At 54.3% G+C, this 23,941-nt stretch overlaps 2 protein-coding genes across 4 annotated transcripts; one reads left to right on the top strand and one right to left on the bottom strand.

Annotated features, from left to right (window-relative positions):
- Positions 1-594: 594 nt before the first annotated feature.
- On the top strand, positions 595-18,298 carry FHIP2B (FHF complex subunit HOOK interacting protein 2B). 3 transcript variants are annotated; one of them, XM_070375508.1, is made up of 17 exons: positions 595-752; positions 7,305-7,383; positions 10,047-10,219; positions 10,842-10,946; positions 11,260-11,382; positions 11,597-11,821; positions 11,925-12,121; positions 12,649-12,757; positions 12,981-13,057; positions 13,406-13,595; positions 14,182-14,327; positions 14,439-14,567; positions 14,730-14,820; positions 15,141-15,284; positions 15,623-15,763; positions 15,984-16,084; positions 16,318-18,296. In XM_070375508.1, exons 1-17 carry the CDS (start codon positions 708-710, stop codon positions 16,454-16,456), a joined length of 2,214 nt encoding a protein of 737 aa, XP_070231609.1. In that variant the 5' UTR covers positions 595-707; the 3' UTR covers positions 16,457-18,296. The 3 variants fall into 3 exon arrangements, with proteins under 3 accessions (XP_070231609.1, XP_070231610.1, XP_070231611.1); XM_070375510.1 differs by lacking the exon at positions 595-752 and adding an exon at positions 1,286-1,332 and having other exon boundaries at positions 16,318-18,295; XM_070375509.1 differs by lacking the exon at positions 15,623-15,763 and having other exon boundaries at positions 16,318-18,298.
- Positions 18,299-19,775: 1,477 nt separating this feature from the next.
- NUDT18 (nudix hydrolase 18) lies at positions 19,776-22,583 on the bottom strand. Its single transcript, XM_070375511.1, has 3 exons — positions 22,253-22,583; positions 21,151-21,364; positions 19,776-20,782 (listed from the first exon to the last, which is right to left on the bottom strand). Exons 1-3 carry the CDS (start codon positions 22,412-22,414, stop codon positions 20,187-20,189), a joined length of 972 nt encoding a protein of 323 aa, XP_070231612.1. The 5' UTR covers positions 22,415-22,583; the 3' UTR covers positions 19,776-20,186.
- Positions 22,584-23,941: the final 1,358 nt, after the last annotated feature.

Raw genomic sequence — 23,941 nt, 5'->3', positions numbered from 1 at the left:
ACTCAATAGGGGAAGAAACAGTGTCTAACTTGGGGAAGGGGATAGCACACTGAGAAAATCAAGGCCAAGGATTACATAGGCAGAACCTTCAACCACGCAGGGCTTCCTGGAATGTTCAAAGTTGGGCCCTTTGGCAGGGTGCCTTCCAGCAGCCAGCTCTGCCAGTTCAAAGCCCATTCCCCATCTTCCTCCACAGCCCCCCGCCCCAGCCCCCCAGGAATGGAAAGAGATTCTTCATCACAAGGCAGTCAACCGTTCAAAATGTATGTCTGCTGATCCCTGACATCGTTACGATGCGGGGGCGGGGGGTAGGCATAATGGGATTCCATGAGGGACGTCTAGAGACTTCCAGATCCACGGGTACCTTCTCATCCCTCATGGGAAAAACGTGCTTGGTCCCACGCGCCCTTCCCTAAGGGTCGTTCGCTCGCTGCCTCCTGGCTTCCCCAGGGGCCCCGGAGGACTTGACCTTGTCTTTCTGCTGCCGCGGCGAGCGGCGGGGACCCCCAGCCTCGGGGCCCCTCCTCGCTGCCCGGCCGGGCCACATCGGCTGCCGGCCTCCTCTCCGACCCCGCGCTGGGCCGGGCGGGGGCTGCGGGGCGGGGCGGCCGGGGCCCCGCCTCCCTCGCTGCGCCTCCGGGTCGCCGCCTGCGCCCAGGAGCTCCGCCGCTGCCCCGGAACCGGGAACCGGGAACCGGGCCGCCGTCATGCTGAGCCGGCTCGGGGCGCTGCTGCAGGAGGCCGTGGGGGCGGTGAGGCCGGAGGGGGGCCGGAAGGGCGGACTCGGGGCCAGGAGAGGAGCCGGCGGGCGCGCGGGCGGGCGGAGGGCGCAGGCCGCCTCGGGGAAGGGACCCCTACCCGGGCCGCGCGGAGCCCCGTCCTGGGCCTCTTCGCTCCCCCACCGCGCCCCCTCCTGGACCCCTCCCTCTTCCCGTTTCCAGTGGCTTCTTTCTTGATTCGTCCCTCTTCCTAGCTTTTCTTCAGGTCGCTCCAGCCCCTAACCCTTCTCCCCGAATTGCTTCCTGTTTATCTTCCCTGCTCCCGGAGTCTCCCAATTCCCAAACTCCTCCGTGCCGAGTGCTCCCCTGTTACCCAATAATTTCTTCCCAAAATTCCCCCTAAGTCCCCTCCCCCAGCCTGTGGGCCTTCCTCTTCCCCCGCGCTCCTCCCTTCCTGGTCACCTGGCCTTAAAAAATAGCTGCCCCTTCCTCTGGTTCCTTGCCCTCCGACGCCTCCAAGACCTCATTCGCGCGGTCGGCCCTCTCACCTTCGACTTGGGAAGTGCAGGCCCCATCTGCCCAAGTCCCCAGGAAGGGTGCAGATACAGTCCAAGTGTGTGTGTGTGTGTGTGCGGGGTGGGGGGGTGGGTATTGTGGGGAGGGGTGGGCCTAGCCCAGGAAACAGTCTTATCCTGGATACAAGTGCCGTTTCCAGAATGTTATCTCAATCCCAGGCCACCGCAAGCCCCGTTGACCTTGAGTCCGAGAGGCCAGCTCTGGTGGTGCCTGGGGTGGCCAGGGGGCCAAGGAATTTGTGTTTCTGCCATTTTCTGTTGGGTTTGAAGGCTGGTCAGAGGCGCCCACAGTTCACTCAGCAAGATAAAAGTGTGGGTTTAGATAGGGTAGGCAGGATGCCTTCCAGTCAAAGTAACCCTGCCAAGAATCTGCCTGTGAAGTTAACAATTCTTTTGTCCATAGTCTAAACTCTCCTAATTGATCAGTTGAGTGTATCAAATGTTCCCAGGAGAAGCAGCCTTGGTTTCTATCCTTTTCCTTCTCAATGCATGCCTGGGTGCTCAAGCTGTCAGTCCAGTCATTTCCTACTCTTTGCGACCCCATGGACTGTAGCCAGCCAGGCTCCTCTCTCTGTGGGATTTCCCAGGCAAGAATATTGGAGTGGGTTGCCATTTCCCTCTCTAGGGGTTCCTGGACCAGGGACCAAACCCACATCTCTTGCATTGGCAGGGAGGTTCTTTACTGATGAGCCACCAGGGAAGCCCCACCTCCCCAACACACAGCCCAGATCAGGGCTTATGAATGAGAACAGTCTCAGCCTTAAGCAAACTTGTGAAGAAAGTGAAAAGTTCCTGCTTTCTCAACTCTTTCACCTGCCCCAGCCCTGCCCTTGTAGGCACCTCGGGTCATCCTGCCTCCGGAGGGGGTTCCAGAATGATCTCTCCTCCCCTCCTCTCTGTCCCCAGTCAAAATAGCTGTCATGTTAGAACATAATCTGACACTCCTTCATACCTGTCTGGGAAAGCTCCAGACACAAGGTGGGTGAACAGGACAGACAGGACCCTAGCCCTGAGGAGTGAATTTCTAATGCTTCCTCTGTAGAAATGTTAGTGTCTGGCTGGAGGCGAGTTGGTGGTCACGGGAGATATTTTTAGGCAGGTGTCCTTAGGCCCCTCAGTATACAATATATAGTTGATGCCCTAGGAATTTGACTGGTCCCATGTGACCACCAGGGGAGATGGTCCCCTCTCCCTCCTCAACCCCAAGCTTGAGCACAGATATTCCCAGGGCTGGGTCACCAGGTTAAAACCGCCAGCAAGTGGCTTGACTGAACTTGACCCAGCAAGTGTTAAGGAGAAAGAGTGCTCTTTCCTGCCCTCTTCTGACAAAATAGAATAGCAATCTTTACAGTTATTTGCTAAAAAAAAAAAAAAAAAATATATATATATATATATAATCTTTAAAAGAAATCATTTGGTGCAGTTTCTTTTTTCTGGAGTTACAGTAGCTAACAATATATTCAGGTAAAGATTATCTAATGGGTTTTTTTAGCTCTAACGGTCTGTTTTGGCTAACTTTTGTTCTGTTTCTCCTTTTTTTTTTTTCCTGGGTTCTTTTTTTTTTTTTTTTTTTAATATATTTTATTTTATTTTAACTTTACAATATTGTATTGGTTTTGCCATATATCAAAATGAATCCACCACAGATACACATGTGTTCCCCATCCCCTCCCTCCTCCCTCCCCATACCATCCCTCTGGGTCATCCCAACACACCAGCCCCAAGCATCCAGTATCGTGCATCGAACCTGGACTGGCGACTTGTTTCGTATATTATATTATACTACATGTTTCAATGCCATTCTCCCAAATCATCCCACCCTCTCCCTCTCCCACAGAGTCCAAAAGACTGTTCTATACATCAGTGTCTCTTTTGCTGTCTCGTATACAGTGTTATTGTTACCATCTTTCTAAATTCCATATATATGCATTAGTATACTATATTGCTGTTTTCCTTTCTGGCTTACTTCACTCTGTATAATAGGCTCCAGTTTCATCCAGCTCATTAGAACTGATTCAAATGTATTCTTTTTAATGGCTGAGCAATACTCCATTGTGTATATGTACCACAGCTTTCTTATCCATTCATCTGTTGATGGCCATCTAGGTTGCTTCCATGTCCTGACTATTATAGACAGTGCTGCAATGAACATTGGGGTACACGTGTCTCTTTCAATTCTGGTTTCCTCAGTGAGTATGCCCAGCAGTGGGATTGCTGGATCATAAGGCAGTTCTATTTCCAGTTTTTTAAGGAATCTCCACACTGTTCTCCATAGTGGCTGTACTAGTTTGCATTCCCACCAACAGTGTAAGAGGGTTCCGTTTTCTCCACACCCTCTCCAGCATTTATTGCTTGTAGACTTTTGGATCGTAGCCATTCTGACTGGCGTGAAATGGTACCTCATAGTGGTTTTGATTTGCATTTCTCTGATAATGAGTGATGTTGAGCATCTTTTCATGTGTTTGTTAGCCATCTATATGTCTTCTTTGGAGAAATGTCTATTTAGTTCTTTGGCCCATTTTTTGATTGGGTCATTTATTTTTCTGGAATTGAGCTGTAGGAGTTGCTTGTATATTTTTGAGATTAGTTGTTTGTCCGTTGCTTCATTTGCTATTATTTTCTCCCATTCTGAAGGCTGTCTTTTCACCTTGCTTATAGTTTCCTTTGTTGTGCAGAAGCTTTTAAGTTTAATTAGGTCCCATTTGTTTATTTTTGCTTTTATTTCCAATATTCTGGGAGGTGGGTCATAGAGGATCCTACTGTGACGTACGTCGGAGAGTGTTTTGCCTATGTTCTCCTCTAGGAGTTTTATAGTTTCTGGTCTTACGTTTAGATCTTTAATCCATTTTGAGTTTATTTTTGTGTATGGTGTTAGAAAGTGTTCTAGTTTCATTTTTTTACAAGTGGTTGACCAGTTTTCCCAGCACCACTTGTTAAAGAGATTGTCTTTAATCCATTATATATTCTTGCCTCCTTTGTCAAAGATAAGGTGTCCATATGTGTGTGGATTTATCTCTGGGCTTTCTATTTTGTTCCATGGGTTGTTCTTTTTTCGTTTAAGTCAAGCTTAAAGCTTTAGGAGACTATAAGTGAATTTTAGGGTTAGATGAGACCCCATCACAGGCTTGTGAGACGATCATAGTGTGGTTAAGGGTCAGAGGGTTTTCCCAGAACAAGGAACTGTGGGCAGGGCTTAAGGAGGTTTTTTTTTTTAAGATGTATTCACTTGTTATTTATTTATTTTTATTTTGGGCTGCACTGTGTCTTCGCTGCTGCTGGTGGGCTTTCTCTAGCTTCGGCAGGTGGGCCTGTTCTTTGCTGCAGTGCTCGGGCTGCTCATGGCCGTGGCTTCTCTTGTGGAGCGCTGGCCCTAGGTGCTCGTGGGGCGCCGGCCCTAGGTGCTCGTGGGGCGCCGGCCCTAGGTGCACGTACTTCAGTAGCTGCGGCACTTGGCTCAGTAGTTGCGGCTCTTGGGCTCTTAGGTGCATGGGCTCAACAGTTGTGACGCTATGGGTTTAGTTGCTCCACGTATGGGATCTTCTTGGACCAGGGATTGAACCTGTGTCCCCTGCATTGGCAGGCAAATTCTTAACCACTAGACCACCAGGGAAGTCCAGGTTTGAGGAGTTTGCTGAGATATTTTAGTAAGTATCAATGAGTAGTCACTCTGTGCAGAGCCCTTTAGGGACTCTCAGAGATAGAAACACAGAACCCTGGGCTTGAAGGAGCTCACAGTCTCCTACAGAGATGATTGTTCACCCAACAATAATAGCACCATATAGACCGTGATAAGATACAGTCACTCCATATGGCCCGTGCGTTTGGAATGACTGTGGGAGGTGCCACTTCCATGAAGGTTGTGGCCCCCACAGCTAACTCTGAAAGAAGACTGCCCAGGCCGCCAGGGCAAGGGGCAGTATCTCTGATTCAGTGTCATTTCTTCCTCCTCTTGTCATAATGGCCTGCTAAACCTTCATTCTGCATTTGTCTCCTACACACCCACCAGATGACTCTTCAGGAGCTCAGAAGATGTCACTGACCTGCACCCAACTACCTGCAAAGGGGAAAAAAGGGACTTCTTGGTTTTGCCAAGAAGTTCAATGCCCCACACACTCATCTATCCATCCCTGTGCTGGACACACTTTGCAAAGATCCTTCTGCAGGAAACATCTCTCCTGCGTCCCTTATTGTTGAAATCAGACCCAGCTCTTCGGGTTTTAGTTCCCGCATGACCTCAGCGTAGCCTCTTCATTTCACTTGTTGGAACTGATCCTTCTTCGCTCAAAGGTCACTGTCCACCTCTCCTGTGTTCTCACACTACTACTACTTCTTTTCTTTTATTTGACTGCCCTGGGTCTTAGCTGCCACATGCAGGATCTTTGATTTTCATTGTTGCCTGTGGCATCTTCTATTTGTGACATGAGGCATCTAGTTCTGGTCCAGGGATCAAACCCAGGCCCCATGCATTAGGAACATGGAGTCTTAGCTACTGTACCAGCCACTATCTCACACTTTGCTGTAGTTGAGTGCATTTTCAGTGCATTTTATATTCTCTTCAGTGCATTTTATATTCTGGAGGACTGGCTCTTAGACATCCTTGTGTGGCTCATAGCATCAGGCATGGTTTTCGTACACGGGCATCAATAGATACCTGCTGAGGGAGTTATGGAAGAAGAAGACACCCCGTCCTGTGGTGCAGTAAATCATGAAGTTAGAGAGAGGTGCGTCCAGGGACCCCGGAGACAGCTTTGTGGAGGTGGTAGCTTTGAGCTGGACCTCACTGGGGACTGCTAGGACCTAAACAGGTGTAGGGGGATATATAATGTCTCCGAGGCAGAGGAGCGGCTAGAGGAAAGACCATAAGGTAGGGATGTGGGTAGGGACTACTGGAATATGCATTTTTCCCCTGGGAACATTTACTCTGCAAGAAAAGAGAAGAAATGCCGTTTTTGGAGAAGTTTTCAGAGGTAGTGGTTGTTACCAGTTCAAGGTTAGTTCCAGCTGGGGCGTGGGAATGGAGAGGTTGCTTTAGGAGAACGGGAAGGTTCGAGGGCTGCTCATGGAAGATCAGAATTCCTTGGGGTGATCAAAGGAGCTGGAAGTGTGGACAGGAGCAGAACTGAGAGAAGATGGGGTGCACACCCTGCACTGTTAACAAAAGATGGCACACGTTATAAGGTGGGCCTCCCAGGTGGCACAGGGGTAAAGAACCTGCCTGCCAGTGTGGGAGACCTGGCTTCAGTCCTGGGTCGGGAAGATACCCTGGAGAAGGAAATAGCAACCCACTCCAGTATGCTTGCCTAGGAAATACCATGGACAGAGGAGCCTGTCAGGCTATAGTCCATGGGTCAGCAGAGTCGGACATGACTTAAACCACCACCATAAGTTAGGTACTTTTTGGTGGGTGCAAGCCACATGGCACGTGGGATCCTAGTTCCTGATCAGGGATCCAGCTGGTGCCCCCTGCATTGGGAGCACAGAGTCTTAACCACTGGACCCCCAGGGAAATCCCACTTGCTTCATATTCTAACATTACCCACCTAGCAACTGAGTTGTGGTGGCCTTCAACCCAAATTTTCAGACTCTCAAAGTGAAACGGACCTGAATGCTTTGTCTCTGCCACATTTTCCATTTAAATTTTGTTTTTTGGGGGGTGCTTTCCTGTTTTCCTCTACATCTATTGTAGCATAACCACGTTGTACAGAAATGATCTGTTTCTGTGCCCGTTTTCCCCACCAACAGTCTTAGCCACTCTGGGATGGGGGACAATCATGACATGTTTCAGGACCACAACATCTCAAGGAGGGAGGGGGTGTCTGGGGAGAGGACACAGTAGATTATTGGCAGATATGAAGACAATGTGGAGATGTCCTGGAGAAAATGTGTTATTAATTCAGTTTGAGAACCCAGGATCCCAAGTGCCTCCTCCAGGGCCCAGCAGCCATCCAACACTTAGCAGATGGTAGAATGTCATAGTGGCAGCCACTTAGGTTGTCTGCTTTCTCCACAGCGGGAGCCCAGCATTGACCTGCTGGAGGCCTTCGTGGAACACTGGAAGGGCATCACGAACTACTACATCGAAAGCACAGGTGGGGCCTGGTCTCCTTCCCTGCGGGGATCCCTGGAGGGTTTGGGGAGCGAGGGGTGGGTGGGGGTCACCCCACAGCTCAGAGATGCAGGTGTCCTGGGGAAGGTGACATCCACTGCCCACTTCAGAGTGGGGGCTGCCCCACCCTGACCTTCCAGGAAGGGATCTGTGTGAGTAGGAGTAGGGGCAAGGAGGCTGGGTCTCACTGGCCTGACTCTGCATCCCAGATGTTGAACTCCACTTGCCCTTAGCTGGGCAGAGTGTCCAGGCCTTCAGTCCCCAGGTACCTGTGCCCAGGGCTTACTGACTAAAGAAAAGAAGTGGAATAAATTCCTCTTTTCCTTGAGCCAACTTAGAGGGTATTTCCCTTGCAGATACCTGGCACAGGAGGAGAAAAAACCAAGGCACATAGCGTGCCCGGTCCTTCTCCCTCAGCTGACACTCTAGCTCTGGTTCATCTGGGCCCATCAGGATCCCTCACTGAGGGGGCAGCGTCTCATTGGCTGCTTGGTAATCAGTATGCTGGGCTTGGTGGAGATGCACTGGTTGCTAGGTAACCCCTGCATTCCTAGCCTTCCACCTCCTAGAGCTCAGACTGGGGATTGACTCCAGTCTTGTTTGTTGTTCAGTTGCTCAGTCCTGTCCTGTCTGACTCTTTGTGACCCCATGGACTGTAGCCTGCCAGGCTCCTCTAGAGTTTGCCAAATTCATGTCCATTGAGTCAGTGATGCTGTTTAACCATCTCATCTACTATTGCACCTGCCATATGCCTACACCTTTCCTAAAGGCTTTACTTGCAGCCTGAGCCAGCCCAAAAAATTAAAAGTGGCCTTAGGACACTCTGAGGGACCCTCTGAGTGTTCTGTTAGACCAAGGTCCCCAGTCTTGGCACTGGTGACATCTGGACTGGATCGTTCTTTGTTGTTGGGGGTTGGAGGGTATACTGTATGTTTAGCAGCAACTCTGACCTCTACCCACTAGATGCCAGTAGCACCCCCTCCCCATTGTGATAAGCATAAATGTCTCTCCAAACATTGCCAGATATCCTGGGGAGCAGGGGCGAAATTGCCCCCAGTTAAGAATAATTGCTTTAGGTGGTGCAGTGGTTAAGAGTCCTTGCTTCCATAGCAGGGAGCAGGGGTTCAATCCCTGGTTAGGGAGATAAGATCCTCATGCTGCACAGCAGCAAAAAATAAAATCCTCATCCATACCAATAGGTCATTTTATGGGATTAATATAAACGTAAAATATATAATATTTTATATAACCTAAAATAACAAGAAATATTTTTAAAAATGAATGCTTTAGACTAACAATCTCTTTTTTTAAATTGAGATACAATTGACATAACATTATGTTAGTTTCAGGTGTACAACATACTGATTCAATTCATGGATATGTTGTGAAATGATCATCACAATAAGGTCTAGTTAACATCTGTCACCACCCATAGCTACAATTTTTATTTTCCTGTGATGAGAAATTTTAAGAGCTTCTCTGTTAGCAACTTTCAAATATACAATATTATCAACTCTAGTCTCCATGCTGTACATTACATTAATCCCCAGGACTCATTTTACATCTTAAATTTTGCACCTTTTAGACTGAAGATCTCTTCTCATGAAGTCACAAGCAGAAAACTAGGGAAAGTTCTAGAACTGCCTCAGGTCCACTTGGGGCTTCCCCTGGCCCAATCCATTAACTACCAGATGGTCCCTGGACCAGAGGTGCAGGGATGGGTGAGGTGAGCTGCCTTGCTCAAGAGCCTGTGCTTTCAAGAAAAGCTAGGGGGTGCTGCAAGGCCAGTCCCAAAGTACCAGAACTTTCTTTATAAAAATCCACTCTGTGAGACTGACTAAGAGAACTCCACTAACCAGCAGGACCTGGGCATCAGGCAGTGAGTTCGAGTCTGAACCCATGGTCATAAGTGGATTTTTTTTTCAGCTTTTTTTTTTTTTTTTTTTTTAAAGAAAATAGAGTACTGCCTTCCATGAGTATAAAAGAGACATAAATAGACCCCTGGAAGTTATCTGTTAGGAAGCTGAAGACAGCTTCTAAGTTATAACAGAGACCCCTGAGCCCATAGCTTCTCACCCAGGCCCAGAGCTGGCCGGCAGCCCACCAACTGTCCTTCCCCAGGGTTCAGAGAAAAAAAATGCTGCTTGCTTTTCTCTAATAAAGTGCTGGGACCTGTACACGTGCCCTGTCAGATAGCTATATCCTGAGCTTCATCTAAAAGGTCTTTCGTCTTTTTAGCTAGCACGTGCTAAATCAGTTCAGTCATGTCTGACTCGTTTGCAACCCCATGGACTATAGCCAGCCAAGCTACTCTGTGCATGGGATTTTTCAGGCAAGAATAGTGGAGTGGGTTGCTATGCCCTCCTCCAGGGGATCTTCCCCACCCAGGGATCCAACCTATGTCTCAGTCTCCTGCATTGGCAGGCAGGTTCTTTACCACTAGCACCACCTGGGAAGGGTTAGCTAGAGAGGTATCAACTGTAAACTTCCCTTTGCTCTAGTCTTTGAAGAAAACTGTTAACCTGGCCTTCTCCAGGTTGTTCTCTGTCTACCCCCCCACCTCCCCTAGACCCTGTGGCTTGACCCTTTAAGCCACATTGTTCCTGGACTTCACCCCATTTACCTTGTTTCCTGGATCTCTGTTAGATGAAAACACCCCCGCAAAGAAAACAGATATTCCCTGGCGGCTGAAGCAGATGCTGGATATCTTGGTGTATGAGGAGAAGCAGCAGGCAGCGGCTGGCGAGACCGGGCCGTGCCTGGAGTACCTGCTGCAGCACAAGATCCTGGAGACCCTGTGCACGCTGGGCAAGGCTGAGGTGGGCCGGACCTCGGGTGCCTTTGGAACCTTCCACCTGAGCCAGGGCCCCGGGGATCCAGGTCTTTCTACCTGTGCTCCTCCTAGTGCCCACGCTGGGGCGGGGGGTGGGGGTGGGATTAGGGTAGGGTGGGGTGCAGTGTGAGCTCGTGAGCAGTGTGGGGATGGGATCACTTGGGATGGCTCAAAACAGCCACCACCTTCCCCAGGCTTCAGGCCCTCACTGCTTTGCTTTGGTGGCGTGTTCTCGCTGTGTTTGGGTTGAGGACATGTTCCCTTTCGTTCAGTCCGCATTCGTTCATCAGTGATGTACTGAGGACCAACCATGTACCGGCCGTGGCCTAGGCGCTGGGGACCCGACAGTGATTGAAACAGGCGAAAATTCTAGTCAGGCGCATCAAAGGAGCCCACGGATAGTATGTTCAATAACGATAAGGTTAGGGACAAAAATTAAGCGAAAAGGGGGCTGGGCAGCAGCAGGAGGCCAGTTTCCTGGAGTGAAACGAGGAGGCGCTGGTGGGTGAAGAAGGCACCAGCCCTCCCAAGCAGTGAGGGGAGGAGTGGTCCAGGCGGGGGCATTGCCTCGCTGACTGACTGACAGGCGCTCTGTCCCCGCCCCTCAGTACCCACCCGGCATGCGGCAGCAGGTGCTCCAGTTCTTCAGCAAGGTTCTGGCCCAAGTGCAACACCCGCTCCTGCATTACCTCAACGTCCACAGACCCGTGCAGGTGAGGGGCTCAGAAGCTAAGGGGTGTCCGGAGGTGAGGCCTGTGCTTTCAAGCAAAGCTGGTGGGGGTTGGGGTGGGGTTGCTCCAAGGCCAGGCCCAAAGCACCAAAACTTTCTTGACAAAACACTCCACTTTCTGAGACTCTAAAAGAGCGCCCCCCGCCCCAGCTTCTCCATCAGGCCCTGGGCACCGTGCCGCAGGACTTGAGTTTGAACCCATGGTCGTGCACAGATTCTGTTCCCTGCTGCCCCATTCTTCCATCTCTTCCTCGCCACCCCATCCCCCTCTTGTCTCTGTCCTGCTCCCCTTCTAGAAACTTCTCCGACTTGGTGGGACAGTTCCTGGATCCCTCACAGAAAAGGAGGAGGTGCAGTTCACCACTGTCCTCTGCTCCAAGATCCAGCAGGACCCAGCCCTGCTCACCTACATCCTAGAAGTGAGCGCCTCTGGGGAGCAGGAGGGGGAGGGCCCAGACCCCAGGGCAAGCCCCCTGTGGCCCTGCTGAGGGGGCAGAAAGATGGAACAGGTACTGGGGAGGCACTTGGCAGGCTCCCCTCCAGCTCTACACTGAGGCCCCCTTTGGACTCCCAAGGGGCTGTCATGGAGAATGGTCTGCACTGCGGCCTGGCCTTACCTATCCTCCCTTGCAGGGTAAAAAGACTATTGGTAGGAAGGCATCCAGAGAAGCCACCGCCCCTCTGAGAGAGGCAGCCAGTGTCAGGGACAAGGACCGCCCGCACATCAAGGCTCCCGACAATGGTACCTGCGGGGCCTGGGCCTCAAGCGCCCGGCTGCCTGCTGAGACCGAGGAGCCAGATGGAGCGATTGGGGAGAGCAGCCTCATTACCACCCTGATTGGCTTGTGCAAGAGCAAGGTGCTGGCAGCCTCCAAAACGCAGGGGGCGGGGATGGGGTGGGTGAGTTGCTGGGAGGTAGGGATTAGCCACAGGTCTCTGAAGTCCTACCTTTATCCCCTAGAAAGGTCGGGTGGCCCTGAAGGCCCGGGAGAACCTGCTGCTCCTGGTAAGCGTGGCGTCCCAGGCGGCCGCCACCTACCTGGTACAGAGCAGCCCTTGTTGTCCTGCCATCATCGAGTACCTCTGCCAGCTGTACCAGTCTCTGCCCAGCTCCCTGGACCCTGCAGACATTGCTGCTTTAGAGGGCATCAGCTGGAGGTAGGCGCTTAGCCAGGGAAGGCAGGTCTACATTTTCAGCGGCTGGAAGCCCTACCTGGCATATTCCTGGTAGCCTCTCTTGTTTTCCAAGGAGGATGGGGACCCCTGCTGGCCACCCTCCTCCCGAGGTTATAGCCCATGCCAGGGGCCTTCTCACCCTCCAGGAAAGCATCACTCTGGTTTCTGCCCTCAGGAAAAGTGTTAAGTTGCTTCAGTTGTATCCAACTCTTTGCGACCCCATGGACTATAGCCTGCCAAGCTCCTCTGTCCATGGGATTCTCCAGGCAAGAATACTGGAGTAGGTTGCCATTTCCTTCTCCAGGAGGTCTTTCCCACCCAGGGATTGAACCCAGGTCTTCTGAACTGCAGGCAGATTCTTTACCTGCTGGTCTGAGCCACCCATCTGCCCTCAGAGCCCCCCGTAGAACGGCCCTCTGGCAATGGAGGTTCCAAGGCAAAGGGTGAAAGAGCCCACTTCCTGGTTATACCTGAAGCAGGCCTCACACACCTCCCTCGCTCTCGTGCAGGTTACCCAGTGCCCCGTCTGATGAGGCTTCCTTCCCCGGCAAGGAGGCCTTGGCTGCGTTTTTGGGCTGGTTTGACTACTGTGACCACCTCATCACAGAGGCACACACGGTAAGCAGAGTGGGTGCTCCACACCCCCTCCAGCCTCATGCTGCTCTGTACTGTCTCTACCTGGAGGACCCAGGGGGCCTCTTGGGAGCTGGGCGAGGCCCAGGATCAGCAGACCCCCCTCTACTTGTTACTTTAGGCTCTGTGCAAGGACACAGCTATTTCTCAGTGGAAAATTGTTGGTGGTCGGTAAAACGCATTTTAAGACGTGCTCTTTGGCACCCAGGTGGTTTCGGATGCCTTGGCAAAGGCTGTGGCTGAGAAGTTATTTGTGGAAATTCTGCAGCCCCAGCTCCTACACGTGTAAGTTCTATCTAGTTCCCTCCAGGTGTGGCTATGCTCCAGGTGAAGCGCCCACCCCACCAAGCCCTTTCCTGTGCTTGAGGCCAGGGACCTCCTTGGCCAGTCATGGAGTCAGTGGGCTCCGGTTGATGTTCCCCTTCACACACTTGTGGCCCAGAGCCATGTGGGTTAACCAAGGCCTCCCATCCTCAGACTCCAGGACCTCAGGTGGAACAGGGAATGAGCAGAGAAATACCAGCAGAAGATGCAAGAGAACCAGGAAGGGGTTCTGCGCCTCTACACCCTGTCCCTCCCCGCTTCTCCTCTGCTGTCCCCTGCCTGGCATGGCTCAATGCACTCTTCCCATAGGTCCGAACAGAGCGTCCTGATGTCCACTGCCCTGCTCACAGTCATGCTGCGCCAGCTCCGCTCCCCGGCGCTGCTGCAGGAGGCTGTGGCCTTCCTCCTGGGCATGGACCAGCAGCCTGCAGCCCCTGAGGACAGCCCCCGCACCCTGTGCGCCCACCTCATCAGGCACTGTGACCACCTCTCTGATGAGGTGAGGCAGGCGGCCCTCCTCTATTCACCTGCACCCCACCTTGCCCACGGGATTTCCAGAAGCTTCTTCCCATTTTCATTAGCTTTCAAGGCGGTTCTACCTTTGAGGCATTGAAACCCAGCTCCCTCTCCCCTCCAAGTAAAGAAAAAGACAGTGACCCAGTGACTGGTAGCCAAACTGTTTTGTCCCACAGTACTTTTCTGTGATTACATACTTATGATAACACTTTTTATTTTTACAAAGTGCTTTTCTTATATTATTTGGCTTGTTGGAGGCTGACAGCCGCTCTGTGAGGTAGGCGAGGCTGGTATTCCATTTTTCAGACATGGAAACTTAAGGTGCAGAAGAGCCAACTGGCTTGCCCAATACCACACCTCAAATTAGTTAATGGAACCGAGACCAGCCAGACTTGTGGTTCGTGGGCCAGCACCCATTTGCTCCCCTTGAAACCTGCCACCTGAGCCCCCGGCCAGAGGAGGCAAACTCCCATCCTAGGGGACCTCTTCTCACCTGGATGAGCAGTTTCCAGGCACCCCTAGAGGCCCGCATGGGGAAGGGGTGTCCCGCTTATTCCTTCTTGCCCCAGATCAGCATCGCCACACTGCGGCTATTTGAGGAGCTACTGCAGAAGCCCCATGAGCACATTGTCCGGAGCCTGATCCTGTGCCACCTGGAGGGCCGTTCTTACGTGGCCCGTGGCTCACCTGAGCCCGAGAGCTATGAGGACACCCTGTAAGTGAAACCTGGTGCCTTGGAGGAGGCCTTGGGCCACTCGGAATCCCCTCCCCTGGCCCCCTGCTGGTTCCTGTGTTCACTGGTGCTGTGCTTTTCTGCCTGGCACAGAGATCTAGAGGAAGATCCCTACTTCACCGACAGCTTCCTCGACTCTGGCTTTCAGCCCTCCGTGAAGCCTCCCCCGGCCCCTGCCATCAACCCCGATGGCAAGACAGCGGTGACTGAGATTGTCAATAGGTAGGGACCCATCAGGAAGTCCAAGCCACTTGAGCCTTGTTCTGTCTTTGGCCACAGCCCTGATGGGGCACAGGCTGGGATGGAGTGCTCCCGGAGGCGGGAAATGGAGCAGGGCAGCCCAGGCTGGGCCCTCCTCCCCACATCTAGGGTCCTGTCCCTCAGTTTCCTCTGCCTCGTTCCTGAGGAAGCCAAGACATCGGCCTTCCTGGAGGAGACGGGATACGACACTTACGTCCACGATGCTTATGGACTGGTGAGTGTCGAGGCCTCTGCCGGTGCTCCGTCCTTGCCACTCAGTGTGTGGGGTTAATGCACTCTGCCCCTGTGATCTCCAGCCCAGTGCTCCCAGCTCTGGCCAAGTGCCCAAGCCACGTCTGCCTGTGTGGCTCTCCCAGTCTGCTGGCACCCCTGACAGCTGGCGTGTGTTAGTCACTCAGTTGTGTCCGACTCTTTGTGACCCCATGACTGTAGCCTGCCAGGCTCCTCTGTCCATGGGATTCTCTGGGCAAAAATACTGGAGTGTGTTGCCATTTCCTCCTCGGCCCATGTCCTTAACGCTCCCACCTCTTTTAGTTCCAGGAATGCAGCTCCCGAGTGACACCCTGGGGCTGGCCACTGGCTCCCCCACCCCTGGACCCCCATGAACCTGAACGGCCTTTCTTTGAGGGTCCCTTCCTCCAAATGCTGTTTGACCGCATGTCCCGGATTTTAGAACAGGTAGACAGCAGGGCTGGGCCCTAGCCATGGGGTGAGGTCTCTGGAGTCCTTCGGGAGAGCAGGGCCCAGCCCTGGGGGTCCAGTCATCTTCCCTTTTCTGACTCCACGACCCCCCTCAATCCCCACCTCTCTCCAGCCGGGAAGCCCCGTCTCACCTCTGCTTCACACGCCCTAACATGTCCTCAGCCCCAGGGAACCCATGACACATACATCACGTGCGTCTCCAACCCCCGCACACGTTCACACTGGCCAGGCACAATGCTCGGGTGGAGAGGGGCCGGGGGTAGAAATGCTCAGCACCTCTGCCAACCCTTGCTTGTCCACTGCGCTCCCTGCAGCCATACAGCCTGAACCTGCAGGTGACCTCAGTCCTGTCCCGGCTCGCCCTCTTCCCCCACCCCCTTATCCATGAGTACCTCCTGGATCCCTACACCAACTTGGCCCCTGGCTGCCGAAGCCTGTTCTCTGTGCTCGTCAGGGTAAGGGCGCCCGGGCCGGGCCAGAGGAAGCATGCCAGTGCTGGGGGCAGGAAGGGAGGGCAATGGGATGGGGGCGGGCTAGGGGCTGTAGGTGTGGGCACCCTTGCCAGCACCAAGCGAGAACACGGGTACCACCCACCCTCCCATGGTATGACCAGGCCAGGGACCCCACAGCAGGGTCTCTGGTCTCTTTGTCAGTCCCCTCTTGTTCCCACACCAGGTGATCGGGGACTTGATGCAGAGAATTCAGAGGGTGCCCCAGTTCCCAGGCAAACTGCTCCTGGTGCGCAGACAGCTGATGGGCCAAGTCCCTGGGGAGCAGTAAGTACCCAAGGGAAGTTGGCACCCAAGGAAGAGCCCTGGGGTGGCATGGCGAGGGCTTCCGGGTGGGGGAGGCACCAGGCCAGGGGCAGAGGAGGGCTCGTTGCTGAGGCCTGTGGTCCCTCACAGACCCTCAGAGGTGTCTGTCCCTGGGTAGTCCCTCAGATACTGGGATGTCCCGCTGGGCACACTCCTTACACTTCCAGCTGTAACCCCTGTGCTGTCTCCCTCAGGCTGGACCACCAGACCTTCCTCCAGGGCGTGGTCGTCCTGGAAGAATTCTGCAAGGAGCTGGCTGCCATTGCTTTCGTCAAGTTCCCCCCACACGGTCCTCGCCTGCACCCCTCTAAACCCCCAGAAGGGCATGTCTGAGTCAGGAGGGGAGACTCCTGTTCACGCCTCTGCCCAAGAGCTGCCCCCTGCCTGGCAGTGGTGCTGCGACTGTCCTGGAGCAGGAGCCCGGGGGCTGGCCTTGGCTCCATCTCCTTTATATCCCAGGGACTTCTACCTGTGTGGAGGTCTGGCCTTCCACTCTTGGGTTGACTCAAGACCACCTTGGCCTGTTGGCTGCACCACACTGGATTTCAAGGAGTGGGTCTCTGAGGTACCAGGAACCAAGGAGCCAAGGAGGTGGCTTCCTGGGCAGCATGGGGTCCTTGGGGCCCTCTCTGGGGACTTGGGTGACAGCCAGGTGAGCCCCCAGACTCAGAGCCTCGTTTGCTCTGTGCCTGTCACCTGTGTCCATGGGTCTTCTCTGGCCAGAGCCAAGACCTGAGACTCAATTATAGGGGTACAGTGGGGAGTAAGTCAGTGGCTCTGAGGCTGGTCACGCCCCTAGGCCAGAGAGATGGGGGCACAGCCCTGTCTCTGTCCCACTAGGTACCACAGATGCTGCTGACACTTGATGTTTTTTCTCCTGCCTTCTCAGTTTAACCCTTGGGGAAGGGGCCATGGATGGCAGGGGAAGCCCCTCTTCCAGCTCACCCTCCTAGAGACTGTTGCAAAATTCCCAATAGCCTCGTGGCAAATGCCCAAAGCATGTTCCGCAGCCAGGCGGGGGCAGCTGCTAATGAGAAGCTTGATGCAACTGCAGCCAGGGCGGGAGAGGGCCTGGGGAGCTGGGGGGCTGGATGCCAGGCTCTGGCTCCAGCTGGTTTCTTGCTGGCGCCTTCTGAACCCGTCTCGGCAGGTCCACAGCACCTGGGCAGAGGGGCTCAGAGACCCAGGGAGGCCAGGCCTCACCCCAAGCATTCGGCTGGGGTTCTCCACAGAATACTGTTCCCAGCAGAGCCAGAAGGTCCAGGTCCAGGTGAGGCCAGGGTGCCCACCGGACCGCAGCCTGCCCCCACGCCCCGCCCCGACCCCAAGGCCTGGCAGGGTGGGGCTGGGGCACAGGCAGTCCTTTGCGGTGCCGTTCTCCCAGCGTGCCCTCTGCGGCTGGGGCTGCAACCCCACCCGGCCCAAATCTGTCTCGACCTGCAGGAACACACAGGCGGCGCCAGGCATTACCTCACAGCAAACTGCAGTTGCTGGCTTGACTCCTGGGCAAGGAGGAGCAGGCCAGAGCCCCTTTCGCTTCCTTTTCCTGCCCATGCTGCTTCTAGAAGCTGGCCACAGGTTGCCAGGAGGTGACATGAAAGCAGAGGAAACTCAGTGACCTCTACCTCTCTTGCATTCCTCCAAGCTGGGGAGGATTTAACTGCTGTTCCCGAGGACACCGTGCAAGTCCCTGCATGTGCGTGTGCCCACACATGGGTGTTAGCATGGGACGAGGGGGTGAACTGGGTCTGGACTCTTCAATTCAGAAAGAACGTTCGAGCATCCGGGAGTCAGACCCTCCCCTCCTCGATGCACTTGGGCATTCGCACAGCGTCTCCCCAGACAGCATGGCAATAAATGGTGTGGTTGCGTGGTCACTGCTGCCCCATTCTTCTCTGCCCTCCCCGTGTCCTTCTGCCTAGGGCTTCACTGCTCATTCAGGCACATCTTCCTCCCTAAGGAAGACGAATTCAGTTCCTCTCCCAGCACAGGAGCAGAGGGAGGGGAGTGTGTGTGTGGTTGGGGCTGGTGGTAAACAGGGGCAGGCTCTGGCAGCGCAAATGTGATGTTCCCCCAGCGCCTGCCAGAAACCGGGAAACCGGCCTCTCTTGGGCAGGGAGCTCTATTTCTGCTTGGCCTGCCTACAGCTGAGAGCCAGCAGCTCCAGAGATACTCTAGGGAATGGGCCACCTGGGGCATCCGTGCACAAGTCTTCTTTGCAGGGTTTGTGTTGTGAAAGATGACTGCTTTAGTGGTGAACAGTGGGCCTGATTTTTATTTTTTGCAGCACTGTGCAGTGTGTGGGATTTAGTTCCCTGACCAGGGATGAAACCCGTGCCCCCTGCATTGGGTGTGGACACCAGGGAAGTCCTGGGCCTCAAATTTAAAAGAATCTAGTCCCTGAGTGCGTGGAGATCCTCTGGGGAGGAGGGTCACCAAGAGTCCTCCAGGCAAGGCAAGAGGGAGGGCTGATCAGTGGCTTTCACCTCCTGGCATGTTCCAGTCACTTGGGCTGCTTTTAAAAATACCGATGCCCCAATCCCACCCTCTTATCAGTTAATCAGATCTCTGAGGGCGCACCCACAGTTGTTCTTTTAAGGCTCTCCAGGTGATTCTAGTGGGCACCTGGGGTTGAAAGTGCAAGAGTTAGGTGCTCAGTCGTGTCTGACTCTTTCTGACCCCATGGACTGTACCCCGTCAGGCTCCTCTGCATGGACAGGATTCTCCAGGCAAGAATACTGGAGTGGACTGCCATTCCCTTCTCTAAGAGATCTTCCCGACCCAGGGATCGAATCCAGGTTTCTTGCAAGTGGATTCTTTACTGTCTGAGCCACCAGGGAAGGGTTGAAAACTACTATTAATAATAGGCTAAATAATGGAAGTAAAAGTCACTGTCCAGTGTGCTTACAGACCAGTGGGTCCCTCAGACACTAAGAGAAGGGATCTAGGATAAAAGGGTTTGATTCCTTCATTTGGAAGACAGTCTTTGGAGGGAACAAGGGTTCCTAGCACAGCTCCAGAGGTCAGAAAAACAAGATGGCAGCCCAGAGAGGCAGGGCAGGGGGCCTCTGAGGTTGTCCTGGTCCTTGGGCGTCAGAGTGGAGTTACTTCAGAAGGGAAACCCAGCCAAGTATTTTCCCTGCTCAGAACCAAAACTGTACATCCAGTGATGCATGTATAGCAGTCAGTACATGTTTCTTCATTCCCTTTGGTTTTCCCTTAAACTTCAGTAAAGTTCTTTAAAAAGAAAAAAATTCCTACCATGGTTCAGCTGAGCTAAGGGGAATGAAGAGAGGGTTTTGGTCTGGCTTTGGGCTGGAGTTGTACCAGGGCAGAGGCAGGAATGAGCCTGGGGGCGGAGCGACTCTGATCCCTCAGAGAAGCTCAAGGAGAAAAGAGACGGGCAGCTCTCACAGCTCATCGCCCACCTGAAGTTTCTGGGCGTCTCACTGCTCAGACTCTGGAGGGGATGTGCCCACATACCTGGCAGGCCTGAGCCAAGCTGTGGTGGACAAAGGAAGTCTGCCAGCCGGTCACCTGGTGTCTGGGAAGGCCTGTGTGGTTTACATGGGATGAGCGGAGGAGCTTCTCTTGATAGCAGCTCCCCCTTCCAGCTCAAGTCTGACCCACAGAAACAGGTGGGAATGCAAAGTTAGTAACACCTATTTACTCAGCCAGGCACCCACTCCCTTGGAATGACCTCCCCCACATCCATTCCATGTTCTAAGTGCCTAGCATCTGGCAAAGGCACAGAAAATGAGGAAATGCCACCTCAGGTCCCGAAGGTCCTCACGTCCCCTTAGGGAGTCCTGCCCTCATCGGAACTTCAGGGCAACTGGGTCCCCAAGCTCTGGACTCCTTGTTCAGTTGAAGGCACTGTCCCTTTGGGTGCTGTGCAGGGACCTGCTCCATGGTGACAAGAGAGGGCAGTTCCCCTGGGAACCAGGAGAACTGCCCAGGTCCCCATGCAAGATCTCTGACTGCCACGCCCTTGCCCCGCTCCAAAGCAAAAACTTCCTCCGGAAGCAGGAATTACCCGCTCCAGCCCACTGACGGCCTCCTCCTATCTGTTGATTGGGACGACAGAAGAGTCCCGAAGCCGCTGTAAAAGCTGGTTTTGCAGGTCTTCCTCCACCACCTTCCACCAAAAAAAGTTCTCACCCCGAACCTTTGGGGGCTCGTTTTGGAGGCCTGGATTCCGAAAAGCCACGGTGACCAGCACGTTCATGCAGATACCATCCGTTAGGTCTTTGCCCAGATGTTGCAGTCCAAGCAACCCCTGGGTCTCTACTGCCAAGTGGTGCAGGCTCAGACACTCCTGTAGCAGCCGCAGGACGGCCATCTTGATGCCGCCCCTCTGCTCCATGGGAGCGAAGCCACAGGCGGTGACGGGCAAGTGAGGCGTCCCCACTGTGCCCACCAACACCCACACTGTCTGGACGTTGGTGAAAGTGGCCACGAGCCGCTGGCAGACCAGACTGCAGGGAAGCTCCTGGGGAAGGAGGAGAGGGTGCCTGGCTCGCTGGCGATACTGGGCAGCGAGGTCGACCAGATGAAGAATGTCCTGGGCCCGCAGTGGGGTAGGCAGTGAGGTTCGTGGGTACCAGCCAGCCTGTAGGGACTCTGCATCTGCTTCCTTGGAAGTCTTGAGAATTCCACCTGGGGGAGATGCAGGGGATGTGCTCAGTTGTGTCCAACTCTGCAACTCCACAGACTGTAGCCCACCAGGCTCCTCTGTCCATGGGATTTCCCAAACAAGAATACTGGAGTGGGTTGCCATTTCCTTCTCCAGGGGACAGGGAGGGAGAAAAGGTCTATGTTGAATGAAGTGCTGGGCCTGGTAGAATAAAGGGCTACCCAGGGTTCCAGCTGTGACCCAGCGGGGAGGCCCAGGATCAAGTGTTCAGTCTGGAATCTGGAGATGCCAGGGTTATACTAGCCAGACTAGGGGTTCATCTCACCTGAGTACAAGCCGGGGGACCGGTGTCTACTGCCCTCAGCCCACGCTGCCACCTGCTGGGCCATACCTGTGGGGCGGGTGAGGAATGCGAAGCGGATCCAGGAGGGGCCCCGCTCCTCCACAGACAGCAACGTCAGAGGCTCACACTGCAGCCCGGCCTCCTCCTTCACCTCCCGCTGCAGCGCCTCCACAATGGTCTCCCCAGGCTCCATCCGCCCCGCAGGAAGGTACCACGACCCACGGCACTCCTTCTTGGCCTCCTGGACCAGTAGCACCTCATCCTGAGGAGGAGAGAAAGGGTCCTCGCCCACCATAGCTGGGATGGGAGCTCCAGGCGGGCAGCAGAGCCAGCAGCCTTCACTTGCTCTGGGTTCAGCTCCAATCTCAGATATAATTGCTCAATACCCACATCCCAGGGGCCACCCTAAAATTGCTGAATTCTCCAGGGGACTGGCCCTGGGTTTGGGGACTGCAGCGGTCTCTGCAGTTCATCTTTCTCTGCATTCAAGTTTCCATTTCAGAAAAGGGTTAAGAATCCTGGGAGCTGCTTCAGGGGCTGGAGATTAGGCCTCCAGGGAGGGTTACACTGATTCGCGTCTGCACAAGTCACAATATATCTCTCACCTCCCCTCATGGTTTATAAACTCCTTGTGGCCTGTCTAGGCTTTGACACACACCCCAAACAACTCCTACCTATGGCTCTGACCCCTTCTAGCTGATGTTACCGCACCATGTACAGGGATCAACACCAATCAGAGCAACAAACAGGGGGTCAGAGGCCTGGGTGTAAGCAAAAGTTGTGCACTTACTGCCCATGGGGCCCAGGGGAGGCCTCTGAAGCACTGGACTGGTTTTTAAGCCCACTCTGTGGCGGGCACCGCGCTAGCTTCCGGGGAGAATGGAAGAAGAGTAAGACAGCCTCCCCTCAAGAAACTGAGGCCTGGTGGGGTTAAACAGGTTCGTGAACCTCAGTTTCCTCCCATGTACGTTGGGAGGATCTCAGGGCTGCGCTGCGCAAGACTCAGATGTTAAGTGTGAAAGTGCTTTGCAAAACTGGGAAGAGCCACACACCAGGAGGCTGTGGCTGTTGCCGGTATGTCCTCTGTTCCCTACCGGGGCTGGCTGCGAGCCCGAGACCTGGGCGGTGGGCCCGACGGGCGGACGCTCACCTGCTCGTTGAGAAACACGGCCAGCACCACGTAGCAGACATTCCTCCGCAGCCGCACCGGCGCCGGCGGCTCCCCAGCCGGCCCCGAATCATAGTTCTGCACGAGCAGCCCCCGGCCCCCCAGCACGGCCGTCAGCGCCCCTCTCAGGCCTTCCGAAGCCATAAGGTCTTCCGAGAAGCGGCGGGCCGGGAACCGCAGATCTGCCGGGCCGGGTGGGATGTACGTGGGTGACAGTGGGGCCAGTCGGCCTCGCCCCCTCCCCCTGAGGACTCGGGTCGGGTGCACTCGCGAACACGGAAGAGCCCGGCGTGTTGTGGACGCTGATAGGCTGCGCGTCACAGCGGCCGGCTCGGATTGGCTGGCGCGCAAAGGTCACGGTGGGGGCGGAGCCAGTCCATAAGGGGGCTAGGCGCCCAGCCCTGGCGGTGCGGACGCCCCACAGCGTCTGCCGTTGCATCGGTTCCTCCCCTTTCCCGGCATCTCAGGCCGCCCGCATAGCTAATTCCTCCAGCGCGCAGTTGTCTGCACGGGTTCCGACGGTGACGTCACCTGCCCGCAGGCTGCGGAGTGGCGCGGCAGCCAGCGACGGTGACATCACAAACCCGAAGACGTCACCGGGCCCGCGGCGTGGACCCAGTGTCCAGCACTTGTAAACAAACCACGGCATTGCCCTAAATGACACTTCCCAAATAACCTTATTTCTCTACTGCGAAAGTACTGGCTGTCACGTGGCAGGGAGGACAAGAGCTCCTGCCTTGGAGGAGATTCTGATCTAGTTGGAAAGGTGGACGTAGACAAATAATGGAAAGCCAGCTGACTTATAAGGCGAGTTACAAGATTGGTTCAAAAAATTGGTTCGGGCATGAGATGCTGCAGGCGCTCAGAGGAGGGAGGTTGCAGAGCTGGGATGGTCAAGGTGTGCCTGGCCATGGAGGCAGAACTTGGGGCAGAGATCAGTGCGCCTAGCCGTCATCAACCTTGTCTCGGTCCCCCGTCCGCTGCATGTCCTAAGCAGAGTCAGGTCCCTCTCCCCTTCAGGGGATGGGTACTTCTCCTTCAACTTTGTTGCTACCGCCCCCTACCCCCGCCACCACCACGTTGGTGGGGTTCTGGTCTGTTGAGAGTAGGGTGTGGGTTGATTTCAGGAGCTCCTTCTCCCCCAGCCTGACCTTTCCTCCTTCCTTTAACCTCTTCTCAGGACAGGAAGGCAAAAGCTGAAACCAGACAAGTCTGAGCTCCTCAGTCCCAGTGAGGGCTCCTTTTTCCCTCCTCCTGGCTTTGGTTATGTCTCTTTTTGTGGAGACAGTAGCTTGGTGGAGCTAAGCATTGGACTTGGAGTTGGATGCCCAGCCATTGCTCCCTGGTTGATTCTGTGCCCTAATAGTGTCAGGGACTTGTTTGTGGGCCTGTTTCCTTATCTTTCTTGCTGTCATTCAGTTGCTAAGTCATGTTCGACTCTTTGTGAGACACGGACTACAGCACACCAGGCTTCCCTGTCCTTTACCATCTCCCAGAGTTTGCTCAAACTCATGTCCGTTGAGTTGGTGATGCCATCCAACCATCTCATCCTGTCGTCCCCTCCTCCTGCCCTCAATCTTTCCTAGAATCAGGGTCTTTTCCAGTGAGTTGTCTCTTCACATCAGGTGGCCAAAGTATTGGAGTTTCAGCTTCAGCATCAGTCCTTCCAAT

The sequence above is a fragment of the Bos mutus genome, chromosome 8, assembly GCF_027580195.1.
Source record: "Bos mutus isolate GX-2022 chromosome 8, NWIPB_WYAK_1.1, whole genome shotgun sequence".
Classification (NCBI taxonomy): domain Eukaryota; kingdom Metazoa; phylum Chordata; class Mammalia; order Artiodactyla; family Bovidae; genus Bos; species Bos mutus.
This window is presented reverse-complemented; position numbering and strand designations above follow the sequence as displayed.

Excerpts from the sequence above, each read along its gene's own strand:
- FHIP2B (XM_070375508.1), top strand. The coding sequence starts at position 708 with ATGCTGAGCCGGCTCGGGGCGCTGCTGCAGGAGGCCGTGGGGGCG. Across the intron at positions 15,285-15,622 it reads TGTCCCGGATTTTAGAACAG|CCATACAGCCTGAACCTGCA; the intron begins GTAGACAGCAGG and ends CGCTCCCTGCAG. Across the intron at positions 16,085-16,317 it reads GGCCAAGTCCCTGGGGAGCA|GCTGGACCACCAGACCTTCC; the intron begins GTAAGTACCCAA and ends TGTCTCCCTCAG.
- NUDT18 (XM_070375511.1), bottom strand. The coding sequence starts at position 22,414 with ATGGCTTCGGAAGGCCTGAGAGGGGCGCTGACGGCCGTGCTGGGGGGC. Across the intron at positions 21,365-22,252 it reads CCGTGTTTCTCAACGAGCAG|GATGAGGTGCTACTGGTCCA; the intron begins GTGAGCGTCCGC and ends TCTCCTCCTCAG. Across the intron at positions 20,783-21,150 it reads ATTCCTCACCCGCCCCACAG|GTGGAATTCTCAAGACTTCC; the intron begins GTATGGCCCAGC and ends CATCTCCCCCAG.